At 47.3% G+C, this 16,196-nt stretch overlaps 1 protein-coding gene across 1 annotated transcript; it reads left to right on the top strand.

Moving 5' to 3' along the window:
* Window positions 1-4,543: 4,543 nt before the first annotated feature.
* Window positions 4,544-9,584, top strand: LOC123167263 (uncharacterized). Its single transcript, XM_044585088.1, has 9 exons — window positions 4,544-4,822; window positions 4,927-6,045; window positions 6,244-6,559; window positions 6,639-6,819; window positions 6,988-7,157; window positions 7,446-7,463; window positions 8,635-8,719; window positions 9,328-9,448; window positions 9,549-9,584. The coding sequence occupies exons 1-9, from the start codon at window positions 4,544-4,546 to the stop codon at window positions 9,582-9,584; spliced, it is 2,325 nt and encodes a 774-aa protein (XP_044441023.1).
* Window positions 9,585-16,196: the final 6,612 nt, after the last annotated feature.

Genomic DNA, 16,196 nt, shown 5'->3' with positions numbered 1-16,196 from the left:
GAACCAAAGTATGACATGCTGGTAAGCAGTATGACTTATATCGCCCACAACTCACTTGTGTTCTACTCGTGCATATGACATCTACACATAAAACCAGGCTCTGATACCACCGTTGGGGAACGTAGTAATTTCAAAAAAATTCCTACGCACACGCAAGATCATGGTGATGCATAGCAACGAGAGGGGAGAGTGTTGTCTACGTACCCTCGTAGACCGTAAGCGGAAGCGTTATATCAACATGGTTGATGTAGTCGTACGTCTTCATGATCCGACCGATCCAAGTACCGAAAGCACGGCACCTCCGAGTTCTGCACATGTTCAGCTCGATGACGTCCCCGCCTTCTTGATCCAGCAAGAGGGGCGAAGTAGTAGATGAGTTCCGGCAGCACGACGGCGTGGTGACGGTGTTGGTGAAGAACAATCTCCGCAGGGCTTCGCCTAAGCACTACGAAAACTATGACGGAGGATAAACTAGAGGGGACGGGGTTGCCGGCACACGGCTTGGTGTTTCTTGATCTCTCTTGGGTGCTAGCCCTATCCCTCTATTTATATGTTGAGCCTTGGGGTCGAAACTTGGAGTAAAAGCCTCCACAAAGTCGGTTTCACCCGAAAGGCAAGAGTCCTTCTCGGACTCCAGGGCCAGACGCCAGGGTTCCCGGCGTCTGGACCCCTGGACTCCGCAAAACTTAACCCTGGCGTCTGGACCCCTGGACTCCGCAAAACTTCCTTTTGCGATTTCCAAAAACCTCGTGGGCTTTCCCCTTTGGCCAAGATAAAGTGTTCTTGTGCCCAAACATTTCGAGAAACATCCGGAACCCCTTCCGATGGATTTTGGAACCTTTTCGGAGATCAAACACTACTATCCACATATCAATCTTTACTTCCGGACCATTCCGGAGTTCCTCATCATATCCGTGATCTCATCCAAAATTCCGAACAACATACGGTCACCAACATACATAACTCATAGTACTATATCGTCAACGAACATTAAGCGTGCGGACCCTACGGGTTCGAGAACTATGTAGACATGACCGAGACACCTCTCTGGTCAATAACCAATAGCGGGACCTGGATGCCCATATTGGCTCCTACATATTCTACGAAGATCTTTATCGGTCAGACCGCATAACAACATACGTTGTTCCCTTTGTCATCGGTATGTTACTTGCCCGAGATTCGATCGTCGGTATCTCAATACCTAGTTCAATCTCGTTACCGGCAAGTCTCTTTACTCGTTCCGTAATACATCATCCCGCAACTAACTCATTAGTTACAACGCTTGCAAGGCTTATAGTGATGTGCATTACTGAGTGGGCCTAGAGATACCTCTCCGACAATCGGAGTGACAAATCCTAATCTCGAAATATGCCAACCCAACAAATACCTTCGGAAACACCTGTAGAGCACCTTTATAATCATCCAGTTACGTTGTGACGTTTGGTAGCACACAAAGTGTTCCTCCGGTAAACGGGGGTTGCATAATCTCATAGTCATAGGAACATGTATAAGTCATGAAGAAAGCAATAGCAACATACTAAACGATCGAGTGCTAAGCTAACGGAATGGGTCAAGTCAATCACATCATTCTCCTAATGATGTGATCCCGTTAATCAAATAACAACTCTTTGTCCATGGTTAGGAAACATTACCATCTTTGATTAACGAGCTAGTCAAGTAGAGGCATACTAGTGACACTCTGTTTGTCTATGTATTCACACATGTATCATGTTTCCGGTTAATACAATTCTAGCATGAATAATAAACATTTATCATGATATAAGGAAATAAATAATAACTTTATTATTGCCTCTAGGGCATGTTTCTTTCAGGGGCAAGGGCTACTAGTGGTGGCAGACGGCGATTGAGAAGTGGCGGCGACGGACGGGAGGTGGGAAATGTGGACGGGTAGGGTTTCGGTGCCGGCGGTCGGCTTAAATAGCCAGGCTAGGATACTACATGGCCCGTCGGAGAAGACGAGTTTCGGACCGCCGGGTTTCATATTGTATCCGTGTGGGACCCCATCATCATTACAACATGGTGGATGCGTCCGGTCGCGCCCGGGCCTCCCCATATCCACTCTGGATTTGGGCTGGATATGAGGGGTGATAGTCAGCCCGGGCGATTTGAGGCTCTTTGAGGCGCCCGTCTGGGTCGGTTTTCTTGACCGGTCACTAACCGGGTTGTACGCCCGGGCGTTTGAGGCGGATTTGGGCCCGATCTTCCAACCGATGGATGGCAGACCGACCATACGTCCGTATAAGTCTCTGTGTTTGTACTACGTTGAAAAAAGCACCTGCCACACCTGGACGGCTAGACCACCCCCACAATCGTGTCATGTCGGCGGCACCGAAACTCGGTGCGCAACCTGCCGACGAGTCGACAACGCGAAACAGTCAAGTTCTACCATGCCCCACACCTATCTGTTACCATACAAAGTGGATGTCAAGTTCTACCATGACCCACACGGCGCGCTCTTCAAAACACGTCCTGTAAGAGCCAGTACAATAAGGCGATGTAGGCGGACTGTAAGACATTCAATATTGTATTTTTGCTTAGTTGGAAGAGAGAAAAGAAGAAAAAAGAGAAGCGGGCTACTAGTTAACAGCCGGATGCAGCACGTACTCTTAAGCACTTTGTGACAGAGCGAGCTGGGTCATGTATCAACAAAGTATATATAGTACATATTTATATTCGGCTATTGTACTTGCCAGCTATAAGTTTGGCTATATATGACGTGGCAATATCATATAGCCAGCGGCTGACTATATTATTAATCGTGCTCTAAGAGTATCTCCAGCCGTTGGCCCCTCAGGAGGGGCTAAAAATCGCCCCTGGGGGCGCACCGGCGCTAAACCGCGCGCTGGGGGCGTGATGCCCCCCAGTCGCGGCGCCCACGTTTTTTTGAAAAACTTAAATACGGCGCAAACACGGCTCAAATTTAACGCAAACATCAGCGAGTTCGTTTAAATTTAAACATATTTTACAAAAAAAGAAAAAAAACTACTAGGGGCTGCTCCTCGCCGTCTCCGTCGCCGCTCCTCGCCGTCTCCCTCGCCGCTCCTCGCCGCCCGCCGCCCGCCCTTGCAGTTCTACATGCCGAGGAGGCTGTAGAACCGCGTGTAGTCGCCGCCGCCGTCGTCGTCGTCGTCGCCGTCGTCGTCGCCGCCGCCTCCGCCGTCGCCGTCCCTGCTGCATCCCTCCCCTGGAGACGGCGAGAGGAGGCGAGGGAGGAAGGGGGAGAAATGGGCGTGTCGGCGGTGGAGGATCTGTGCGTGTCTCCGGCGCACTGGTGGTCGGCTTATATAGGCGCAGGCGCCGCGTAGTACGCGTGGCCAGCGCGTTACGCGTGGCGGGCGAGGGGACGCGCGTCGCCCGGCCTTCACTGCGCCGCCGGTGAGGCATCAATGGAGGCTGACCGGCGCGGCAGCGCGCGAAGCTTTAGCATTGATTCGTCACGGGGAACGAGGCGATGAGGACGACGAAGCGGCGAGAAGAGAGTCGAGTCACTGGCAAGGGGGGCCCGCGGCTCTTCGCGCCAAAAACGATTCGCCCGGCGCCCCCGAGCGCCCCCCAGCGCGCGGGTTCGGGTTGGGTCCGCCGGCGCCAATTTCGGCCCGAGCCGGCAAAAACTGGGCCCTTGGGGGCGCGACTGGGCCTTTTTTTGGCGCCGGCGACCGAAAAATCGCTGCAGGGCCTTGTTTGGGGCGCGGCTGGAGATGCTCTAAACCGGTAGTCTAGTTTTTGTGTTGAATGAATCCAAACTCTCTCCTATTCTGTGCACTTCGCATCAACCAACAGCGGACGCGCAAGAGACGAGAAGAGATCACACGCGTGCTGCATGCGGCCTGCGGTATCTTGGGCAGGCCATTCGATTGGCGGCTGCATGCATGATCAATCAATACTACTAGGTTAATGGTGCCAAGAACCAGTTCATATTCATTCACACTCAAGAAGATGGTTAAGTACCACTACATATACGCACGGGGAGCACAGCAGTGACTACACGTGAGGGGTCACGGTGAAGCGCGCCACCTCGATCGCACTCGGCAGATCTGGGTCGCGAGCGAAGATGGAGAAGAAAGGCGAGGCGGGGAAGATGAACGGGCAGGACGACGAGAACCTCGTCCTCGCCGACCTCATCTTGTCTTGGTCCCTCCAAGACGTCGTCAACCAGGACTTCTTCAGGGGCAAGGTTTCCATCCATTTCTTCAAATCGAATACTTCCTCCCAGCAAGCAAGCAGAGCAGTGCGTACGTACGTGATGATCAACACGGTGCTGTCGCAGGTGAGCCGGATACCTGACAGGTTCTTGGGCCTGAGGAGCTACCTGGATTCATTCAGGGCGCCGCTGCTGGAAGAAATCCGGGCAGAGATGAGGTCCAACCTGGAGGCGCAGACCAACTGTTCCAGGCCCGTGCAGATACGGCCCTTGTTTCCCATGCGCAAGGGCGACACAAGGCCAAGGCCCCCACTGTATCGCGTGTCCATCCGTGGAGCTTCTCCCCCGTGCACCAGCGACATCGTCCTGCTCTCGGTCGCGATGCCGCTCCGGCCGTCCGACCTTGCCGGCGGCGATGGCGCCTCCTACTGCCTCGCCCACGTCCAACGCGTCCATAGGGACGGCAGCTTTGTGGTCAGAGCATCCCAGAGAGTAGACGATTACATCGAAGGCTACGCGTTTGTTGTTAGCTTGCTCAGTTCCATACCCTACCAACGCAACTGGTGGTGCCTCCGCTACCGAGCCAACTCTTCCGTCAAGAGAGACGACTCCGTTCTCAAGGCTGTCGCGGGGGAAACGGAAGACTCCTCCATGCAGCTGGTAAGCTTTGGTTCGCAGATCGCTTCGTTCAATCGTTCCATTCTAGTAGTATGACTATGACTATGATTTTCTCATCCGACGGCTGATTTTCCATCGTGAGACAGAGCACTTCCCTGACCGGCGGCACCGATGTCGACATGCCGCTATCCGTATCAGGCAGGCTGTCTCTGTTCGGGCTCAACAAGTCCCAGACTGGCGCCATACTGAGCTGCGTCTCTGCGGTGCAGTGTGCCGGTGCTGGTGGAGGCGGCGGCACGAGCAGCAAGGTTAGCCTCATCTGGGGGCCTCCTGGCACGGGCAAAACCAGGACAATCAGCGTGCTCATGCTTTCTGCCGTGAAGCTGAAATGGCGGGTCCTGGCGTGCGCGCCGACCAACACCGCCGTCTGCCAGGTGGCGTCCAGCCTCCTGGCGCTGAGGAGGCAGCACCCCGATCCCGATGCCTGCGCTGGCCACGCTGATCTGCTGCTGTTCGGCAACAGGCAACGCATGCCCATCGACGGCGATCTCGACAACATCTTCCAGGACACTCGTCTAAAGCTGCTAACGGAGTGCTTCTCGCCAGAGACGGGTTGGAGGCGGTGCCTTCTTTCACTGGAATCGTTTCTGCGCGACGAAATAGCCATGATCAAGCAGGAGGATGGCACAAAACCAGTAGTGCTCAAGTACTACTCCTTCCCGACGTCAGAGTTCCACCGGATCTTCGAGAAGCTTAGCAAGTGTTTGAAGACAATCATGTCTCATGTCTCAATACATCGTACCCTGGAGACGAACTACAACAACATTGCTTTGCTCAGCAAGATGCTCGACGACTTCAGCAAGCTGCTGGGCGTTCAGAAACAAGTCTCCACGTCATCGAGACAGCTGAGACGGCAACGCGATGGTTTAACAATGGGTTACCACTCGGAACAAACAGTTGGCACCATGAGGGAGAAAATGCCTGTAATTCTAGACGTCACGAGGACGCTGTTGCGAGACCTGCAACTTCCTCTGACCGAAGAGTTTTCCGAGATCAAGGAGTTTTGCATCAAAAGTGCGTCCCTCATTTTCTGCACCGTGTCTGGCTCGGCTAAGCTGGAGGGGGAGAAGATGGATCTGCTTCTGATCGACGAGGCTGCACAGCTCAAGGAATGTGAATCCCTCGTCCCATTGCAAGTCTCCGGACTGAAACATGTGGTTCTTATCGGTGACGAGCGCCAACTGCCAGCTATGGTCCAAAGCAAGGTCCATATATACCTTTCATATACTACCTCCTATCCGAAATAAATGTTGCGGTTTTGTACCAAGAGGTTGAACTAACCTTTAGTACAAAACCACGTCACTTATTATTGATCGCAGGGAGTACTACTTAATTATTATTGCTCCCAAGTACTAGTAGTACTTTCTTTTGAATTGCATCTACATTTGTGGCATTTCTTGCAGGTTTCAGATAAGGCGTTGCTGGGTAGGAGTCTGTTTGAGAGAATGGGTTTACTTGGACACAAGAAGCACCTCCTCAACATGCAGTACAGGATGCACCCTTCCATAAGCATCTTTCCCAACTTGAGTTTCTACGACAAGCAAATCTTGAATGGCCCCAATGTGACGCAGACCAAGCATGAACGTAGTTACCTTTCAGGTGCAATGTTCGGGCCATACTCGTTCATCAACATCGACGGTGTGGAAGACCGCGGCCGCAGCAAGACGAACATGACCGAGGTGGCTGCCATCCTGCAAATACTGCACAGTCTCAAGAAATGTGCGTTGAATGTATTATTTTATGTTACTGCTGTACTATATATGCACCTCGAACTCATGTCATGGTGTTTGGCGTGCAGTTTGTATCAGCGCCGGGCAGGTGGTTAGCGTGGGTGTCATATCCCCGTACACCGCTCAGGTGGTCGCAATTCAGGGAAAGATAGGGGACGTGAAGGCGATGCGCCCCCTGGTTCTTCGCGTCAACTCTGTGGATGGGTTCCAGGGCAGTGAAGAAGACGTGATCATCCTATCCACCGTCAGGTCCAACGGCACGTGCTCCGTTGGCTTCCTGTCGAACCGGCGACGCGCCAATGTTGCCTTGACGAGGGCGAGGTACGCACGCACGGCGAGATCTGGATGAAATTCTAAATGCAAAACTAGTAGGAACTTGTCATGCATGACTGCCTCGATCGATCGTTTTGGTTGCAGGCACTGCCTCTGGATCGTGGGCAACGCGGCAACGCTAAGCGGCAGCGGCTCCATCTGGGGGGAGCTGATCCGGGATGCCGCGGAACGTCGGTGCTTCTTCGACTGGGACGAAGGCGAGGGCGTGTCTCCGGCAGTTTCTCGCCACGCTTGCGTAATCGGGCCAGGACATGGTGAAGCCGCTTCAGATTTAGGCATGCACCTGGCCGGGGATATTTGTGACACGCTCGGTTCTCTGCGGCTCGCTTAACGAATGTACTACCGGTGGTCACAAGTAGTGGCGATTTGTTCTGTTTTGGCCTTTTGGGTGTTGTTACACTTGGGGTGTGTCTCAGTGTAGTTGCCTCTCTTTTCAGCTCAGTGAAAAATCTAATGGTGGTCGAACCTAGTTTTATGTATGATTGTGTGGTTTCAGCTCTGTCCGTGGTTGATCAACTGTGGTTTGTATGGTTGTTTTATAGGGAGGACTTATGCGTCAGGTACCTGAAATATCCCTCCGATTCAGTCACTTCGACAGGGTAATGTGCAAGAATAATTTGCATATGAATTGTATATGTTTGTAGTATGCTTAGTATCAAAATAAATAAAAACATCAACGTCGACGGTTAATACCTCTTGACATAGCACATCATGTCAATGGTGTCGTCTCTCTCTCTCTCTCTGTGTGTGTGTGTGTCTCTCTCTCTCTTTGATACAAACACATTGAAAATGCACCTATGAAGGAAGCAACACAAACTAGATACACAGCTAGAGAAAAATGACACACACATGAAAAGAGAAGAAAACTAAACAAAGGGGGTGACTATTTGACAGGCGTCTAATATATATTTGGCATTCGGTCGAACCGCTCCCTACCATCCGATCTAGATCCCAATGCCCAATTGGGCTCTTCCTCCCCTATACTAAACTAAAACTAAAAAAAAAAAATTGAATTTTCTAAGAAAGAATGAAGTATTGGCATTGGTAATGAGAAATTTTAGCATGCTCTCTCTTACGTCTTCTTTTTTACATGTGAGATAAGAAGGTACTCCCTTCGTTTTTATTTACTCCGCATATTAGCTTTGATCAAAGTCAAACTTTATGAACTTTGACAAAGTTTATAGAAAAAAATATTAACATATACAATTAACACCATTAGATTCATTATCAAATGTACTTCCACATCATATAGATTTGTTATGGTAAATATTTATATTCTTTTTGATAAACTTGGTCAAACTTTAGGAAGTTTGACTTCAGTCAACTCTAATATACGGAGTAAATAAAAACGAAGGGAGTAAGAGTTAATCAGACCACTAATTAAATTAATGAGATTAACGGCTCAGATCTATTATGTACTGCTCACTGCTAATAGACTTAAAGAAGAAAGAAAATGAAAAAGGGCGAAGAAAAAAACTAACACAAAATCTGCCTTTTTTGTAACTGCAAAGAATAGGCATATAATTTACACACATATTGCATAGTACTTCCATGTATAGTTGCACATACAAAATAAAAAACTGAAATTTTCTAAAGAAGAATGAGAAAACTGACCGACTGGCTGTGCTCTCTTGGTCTCCAGGGTGACAGTAGCACCCAAGCAAGCTCGGGCAAGGTGTGGAGTTTTAAATTAATCTCCAAGTCATTCCTTGTCTGTTTTTGATTAATTAGGACCATGGCACAGTAATTCTTTATTGCATGTGACCCAAAGGCCTCACTTAAAAGAGGAGGATGGTACAAACCCCCAAACGGACATGTAAGTTAAATGTTGATGCGGCCTTTAACTGCAATTTGCTTCAAGGGGCTATGGGGGCAATCATCCGAGATGATAGAGGACACATGAGGTTGTAGCTCGGAACAAGCTCATTGAGATGTTGACTCCTGCTATGATGTTCTGACTGTTGAGGCAATGGCTCTGAAATTTAGTTTAAACTTGGTGTTGATTGTATATGTTAATATTTTTTTTTCTGTAAACGTTGTCAAAGTTTATAAAGTTTGACTTTGACCAAAGCTAATATGTGGAGTAAATAAAAACTAGGGAGTACCTTCTTACCTCACATGTAAAAAAGAAGAGGTAAGAGAGAGCATGCTAAAATTTCTCATTACCAATGCCAATACTTCATTCTTTCTTAGAAAATTCATTTTTTTATTTTTTTATTTTAGTTTTAGTTTAGTATAGGGGAAGAAGAGCCCAATTGGGCATTGGGATCTAGACCAGATGGTAGGGAGCGGTTTGACCGAATGCCAAATATATATTAGACGCCTGTCAAATAGTCACCCCCTTTGTTTAGTTTTCTTCTCTTTTCGTGTGTGTGTGTCATTTTTCTCTAGGCGTGTATCTAGTTTGTGTTGCTTCCTTCGTAGGTGCAACAAATTGTTCATCAATTGGGATAACCAGGAACTCTTGGAGATTATGAATAAAGATGGCCAATACGCTGGAGATGGGGCGGCCATTGTTGATGACTGCTATCATCTGGCTTGTGAGGTTAGCTCTATAGTTTTTGAATTTTGTTCCAGAGAGTCGAATGCGGCTGCTCATGAATTAGCTAGTATTGCTAGAGTTTCGTTGTGTAATGATTTGGTAGATAATGCTCCTTCTGAGGTTCTTCCACTGCTATTAAAGATGTAAGCTTGCTCACCACTGAACAAAGTGGAAGCATAGTTGTCAAACAAAAGGGACCATGACACAGCGACCACTTGATGCAAATTTCGTGATCCATACGTGCTGCACGCAGTCAATTTGAATGCAAATATGCAATGATGCGTGGCAGCCTAACTTGGTCGCATTGATATTTTAGTCACATCGCAAGATTATAGGGCGTAGTACAACTAAAGTCAAAGCCAGTAGGATTTTTTTCGTTACAGAAAGGTCGGCGCCATATTGTGCGTGCTTTCGCGCGGTATCATGTCATGTACGCGCTGACATATGTGGTATGTGCATTTCGCCTCGTTATGCATGGCTAAGCTGTACTAGTGTTCTTACACAAGTGGAGCTTGCTTTTTTTGCGAAAAAAACCTTTCAATCTATTCGGTTTTAATCATGGCAGTAAAACAAACACCAGAAATAACAAAAATTACATCCAGATCTATAGACCACCTAACGACGACTACAAGCACTGAAGCGAGACAAAGGCGCGCCACCATCATCAGCCCTCTCTCACTGGAGCCAGACAAAACTTGTTGTACTAGACAGTCGGGAAGTAGTCATGCTAAGGCCCCATAGGACGAGCGCACTAGAACAACAAACGTTGTCGATAAAGAGTATCTTAGATCGAAAGGATCCAAACTGAAGACACACGAACATAGACGAACGATGACTAGATCCAAGCAGATCCACCAATGCGAGATCCATCGGAGACACACCTTCACACGTCCATCGATGTTTCTAGACGCACGACTGGACAGAGCTAGGAGTGGAGAATCTCATTCCATCTTTACGGAGCCGCCACTGTCTCGCATTTTTTGAACATGACGCAAACCTAACAAAACTCAAAGAAACATCCAAAGAAGGAGCCCTCCCGCTGGCAAGGGCCGGGATCCACCGCGCCCCCATGGCCCTACGGCCATCGGAGAAGAGGTGGACTGGCGACAGCCCCACAAGAGGCAGAGGAACCCTATGGTCTTCTTTTTTGGAGAGGAGGGTGAAGGAACCTCCCAATTTTTGAGGAATAAAATATGCTTAATATTAGTATAAGTGGAGCCCATGTCGGAATAAAGAATGAATTTCAGTTTTACCCTAGTACATTTACATGTTTGACCAAAATTATCCTATTTATTAGTTTTTCACCCGCAAAACTAATTTATCCTATTTGTTTATTAATAGTTCTTCATCCCACTTTTCAATAACAGGGAACACTTTGTTGTGGAATAAAAAAACAGAGCAGTTCCTTGGGTTTATTGGTCTTGGCCCTGGCAGGAATATAAACCCAAGGAACTGCTCTATTTTTTTAATATATTCCACAACGCTTGTCCGATTCGCCTGGTGGGCCGATAGAAAGTTTGGAGCCTTCAGTTCAGAGCTCAGATCCTGTCTACACTCCAAAAAGGAGGTCGGGTCCAAACCCTGTGTCTCTCTCAAGAAGGAGAATGAAGCATCTCGCCGTTTCCTCCATGGGTAGATCACCTCTCTGCTTTGTATCCATCAACACCCTCATGGCGACTTGGAGAAAGGGAAAATGGTGGTGCATGATAGCCTCCCGGTTATACACACAAAGGAAGTGCCCAAGCCGGAGTTGCACTGGACCCCTCCTCCACCGGGGTGGGCTAAGCTCAATACAGATGGCAGCCATGTTCCTCCAACCGGAGAGGCAGGGGGTGGTATGATTCTTCGTGATGATAGAGGCAACATCATCTATACTGCTTGTAGACAGCTCCTTACATGCGATAATGGCCTTGAGGCAGAGCTGGCTGCGTGCAGAGAGGGCCTGGACCTTGCGCTTTACCGTACAAACCTGCCCATTATGGTTGAGCTCGACTGTGCAGAAGCGGTGTCTATGCTGCTAGCACATACTGGAGATAGATCGCAGTACCGTGTGCTCATTGAGGAGATTCGAAGACTAGCACAAGATGCTCATAGGGAGATTTCTTTTATTCTTATTAGTCGCTCGCAGAATAAGGTTAGTCATGCGCTTGCCGCGTATGGACGTGCTACACCCCGCACTGCAGTTTGGCTGTGCTCGGGGCTGGACTTTGTTGTAAACCTTTCAAAGGCGGATATGCCTCCTTGAATAATGAAATCTCCCTTCACCCCGCAAAAAGAAAAAAGAAGGAGAATGAAGGAAGACAGGGTACTCAGTTTCACTCCTACGATCCAGCCTTCCTTAGACACATATCGTTCAGAGTAGGTGATGGAGCTGCCAAGAAACTAGCCTCTTCTCCATTCATCCACTTGGTAAATGCATTGCAAGAGGAGGAGGAGGAGGAGGAGGAAAGAACATGAAACCAGCACGTGCTGCAGCCGTACGTGCGCTTATCGTTTCCGCGTTTCCCCGCTACGTACCGGCTCTTGTCAAATTTGGTTCCAAAACTGCCTTAAATACAGTTTCGCTTTTCAGACCGAGGAGCAGTGTTCCTGACCAATTTCCATGTTTTATTCTTCTTCTTTTTTTGAGACAAAATTTTCATGTTTCATGATATTATACTGCTGCGGACCTGTGTTTGGTCAAAGCATGCAGGAACGGGCCGTAGACTATGCACTGTGTTGTGCTGTGCTCCGGCTGCTGCAGGCCTACACAAAGTCAAAGCCAAGCACACAAGAGTCCCACACGTATTCGTTTCTCGGTTTGCTTGTTTAGTCCATTTTGTTTACTAGCCCTTCTTCCTAGCTCCACCACACAAATAATATTTGCTTCCTACTGGACTACTGGTGCTAGTGCAGCTCACACCCACACTTACAATTTCGTGCACTGCCTTTGCTGGCCCTGGCCAAACTTTCAGCCACATATCAATCACACCCATCCCCCCTTATGTCGTGCATGGCCATTTTCTGGAAGGTACCCATGCATGCAAGCATGAAAGAATGAACAGTGGAAATGAATAAATCTTGGACAATGATACATGGTTAAATTATAGTACTAGTGGATTATATATACGTGGAGTTTGCTTGCATTGTGTGAGAGAAAAATCTAGCCATTTGATCGGGTCTTCCAGCGATGAGGATTCGCCCATCTATCCCTTTCCATGTGTCAGCATTGAGCGCCCGCCATGGCACGCACCCGCAGCGAGCAGCTCGATCATATCCTACTGCTGCAGTGCACTGTTTTATCTGTCGAGGTTCCGATCTTGGACGGAGATGACCCAACAATCAAAGTTTTTCGTTTCGATGATAAAAGAACTTTCATGTCAAATATTTTCTAATGAGATAATCTTAATACTACCTTTTTCTCGGAGGGTAGGAGCATGAGGCTACAATTTCTCCTCACCGTGTTGCCTTACCCTTTTGCATGGTGCGTGACTACCTCTTCCCGGCCAACTCCACCGTCTTCGTAGTCTGCCTGGCGTGGTGGAAAACGAAGATTCTAGAGGACATCACCGAAAATACCCTTTGGAACATGGTGGTATTACACCTGGTCACGTATTTCATTTTTAAAAAATACAGAAAAAGTCAAAACTTTCCAAAACTTTTTCCCAACAAACATGAGCTATCGTTTCTGGCATACAAAGTTATTCTGCAAAAAAATATTCTCTCACAAAATTCTGACAAAATGACAAATATTCTCTGACAATAGCATGAACAGTATGGCATATATGGCAACAATTTTGTTATTTTACGTCCACAACAAAATGAGAGTCATTTCTTCGCGAAAGTTTTTATATGAGTGAAACAATAAATCTACTTTCACAAAAAGTTTCAGATTTTTTTGACCTCCTTACAAATTACTATTTTTTTTAAATGGGTGTAATTACACCCAAGAACCATACGTTCCCGTCCACAAGACAACGGATTATTTCATCTACAAATTTCACATGGATCAAAGAAGGGAAAACAATAAGAAGGAACTCTTTGATTAAAAAAAATAGAGCAGCATCACGACATAGTTGTTGGTGATGTCGTGCTAGCACCCTACTTTTTTTAGAAACATCCTTAATTTTATTCATACTCATAACAATTACAGTTGCACTAACTTGGGTCTGAAATCAAAGAAAATATAAAGTAACTCCTTTGACTAAGAATTCTAACGAAATCTCTTGGAAACGCCTTCTTCGCAGTATCAATCTCTGCTGAAAAAATACGCCGAAGACTTCAGTTTTTAGAGGCTGCAATTGAACTGAAGCAACGATGTTGTCACTCTTTCACCCGCACGAACATTATCAATAATGGTTTTTGAAAGTGTGTTGAGTCACCCATCGAAAAATATGGAAAGCCTTGATCGATGAACGTGCGTGGGCCGGGAATGATCCTCTAAAACTACAGGCCGTCGGATCACAATATCTTCACCATGATGTCATTTTCAACTCCACAAAGAATCAAATCAACAAAAAAAGTTCGACACACCAACATAAACTCATCAGATCCCTACAATTGAATTTGCGACGATAGAAAACTCTCTAATCTCATGACACGGCAAAAAGAACGAAAGCAAAATTATTCTCACAAAAAAGATAGTAAAATACCGGCAAGGAGCTAAGTGTGCAAACTCTGAGACGGCTTCGGCGCAGTTTGAAGCGATGCACATGGACTGCGTGTGTAGGTCAATAGCAAGGGCCACTACTTCGCTGCAAGCACGCGCTTCTAGGATCGCCGGGTCGACGAGGCCATCGAGCACCATCACCGATGCACTAAGGAAATTGCCCTGCTTGTCCCGGCATACGGCAGCTACTGCTCCTCTGGTCCTTTCTCTGGAGAAGCCGCCGTCCACATTAACCTTCACTTCGTGCTCAGCAGGTGGCTGCCAAGCTTTCTTCGGAATACGTGAATCTCCAGGTCACATGCGATGCGAGTCCTCCGAAGTACATCGTTGTTGAGAAGCAAAAGCATGCGTGCTAACACGAACAACTCGGAACTAAAAACACGAGTCGTAATCTCTCGACAACAAAAAAAGAAAAACGAGTCGGTGGGCTGGGCCGACCCGGCCGAGCAACACATTTTTTTTCCTCCCGTTTTTACGTATTGTACCACCTCGAGAGCTGAGCTCTGTGTACTCCGGCTTAATTACGTGCTGCTGACCTGATCGTTCGCCGAGGAAGCACGCCTGGCGTGCCGAGGCAAAAAAAAGGCAGTCACGATGTACTTCTGTCCGGTCCGGGTCGTGTCGGCCCGTTACCCTAGCTCGCTGGCTTCACAGATGTGGTTTCGTGTGTGCAGGGGGCCATTGATACTGGCCGGGCCGGGTCGTGTCGGCCCGTTACCCTAGCTCGCTGGCCTCACAAATGTGACTTCGTGTGTGTAGGGGGGCAGACGTGCAATGTGACGTAAGTCCTTTTTTTATTTGATGAATTTCGTTTTTTCTATGACTATGATTCAAATTGTTTTTTTCTCGTACTACGGCAGGTCTTTTGCAATGATTTTCATATTGGAAAAATAAACACATCCACTTGTATTGCTGCTCTCCGCCCCTCCATCCTGAGAGCTATCTATTTTCTATGATTTGAATTTCTGGAAAATGAATCCCTCTGACTAGGATTGGCTTTTTCGGTAACTCCCGTGTCAACAAGATTTCTTCAATGATTTCGATCCAAAAGAAGCGCGTCCGCTTGAATTGCTTCTTTCCACCCCTCCCTACTAAGAGTGACGTTGATTGGGAGCCTCTGGTTTTGGAGAAAACCAAATCCCTTAGGATTGCTTATTTTTCTTGCGTAGCTCTAGCATCACAAGTCTTTTTCTATGATTTCAATCTGAAAAATACGAACAGCCGGGTCTTTTCTCTATAAATTAGAAGAAAAAATAAAGCTACCAACTTCCATGGACATAAGTATGGAGTAACATGTCTTTTTTACGCTTCTCCCCTTCAAGGTGGTCCGGCAGTGCGACGCTAAATGACAATGAGCGTTTGAGTAAGTCGAGCAAAGAAAATCCTTACTTACACATTTGCCACGTTATTATTGGTTGCTATCAAATGATTCGTAAGTTGTAGTTTCACCATAAACCCATCCATGTGTATAATGACCATCTCTTGACGACCATACCCAATTTGAGGAGGGTGATTTGATTTCTTGACACTAATCACTTCAGATCTAAAGGGCTTAGAAATGATGAGCTCTGAGAGGCTACCAAGATGGTTAGAAGGCATTTGAGAGCCTATCATCTTCTGTGTGTGAAGGACTCAAGAGTCTCTATGGGTTCAAAAACTGCTACTTGGTGAAGATCTACCCCTCAGTGAGGCTTCTTGGTGCAAACCATGATCGCTTGTTGGGTGACACAAACGAGATTATTATGATCCTAGAACCATTGGTTCGAAGCCTCCATGAATGTGGATGAAAGATAGCGCTAGCTCTATTCGAACAATGACAAAAACATCCTCGTGTCATGGGTATTTGCATCTTTACCCTACCTTCTACCTACTTGCAGGTTGTTACTTTCCGCCTCTCAGTACTCTTGATACCTTGATTGGTAAGTTGATTAGGAAGTTTGCCCTTGCCATTACTCTAAAATCTGTAAACCACTAAATTGGAGTTGAAATTTCTCATATGACTATTCACCACCGTCTAGTCCTTAGAACTCAATCCAAACAAAAGTGCCGGAGCTAACAAAGAATGCTTTAATGAGATTTGGCTCGATGGTTCGAGAAGAAAAA

The sequence above is a fragment of the Triticum aestivum genome, chromosome 7D, assembly GCF_018294505.1.
Source record: "Triticum aestivum cultivar Chinese Spring chromosome 7D, IWGSC CS RefSeq v2.1, whole genome shotgun sequence".
NCBI classification, from domain to species: Eukaryota; Viridiplantae; Streptophyta; class Magnoliopsida; order Poales; family Poaceae; genus Triticum; species Triticum aestivum.
This window is presented reverse-complemented; position numbering and strand designations above follow the sequence as displayed.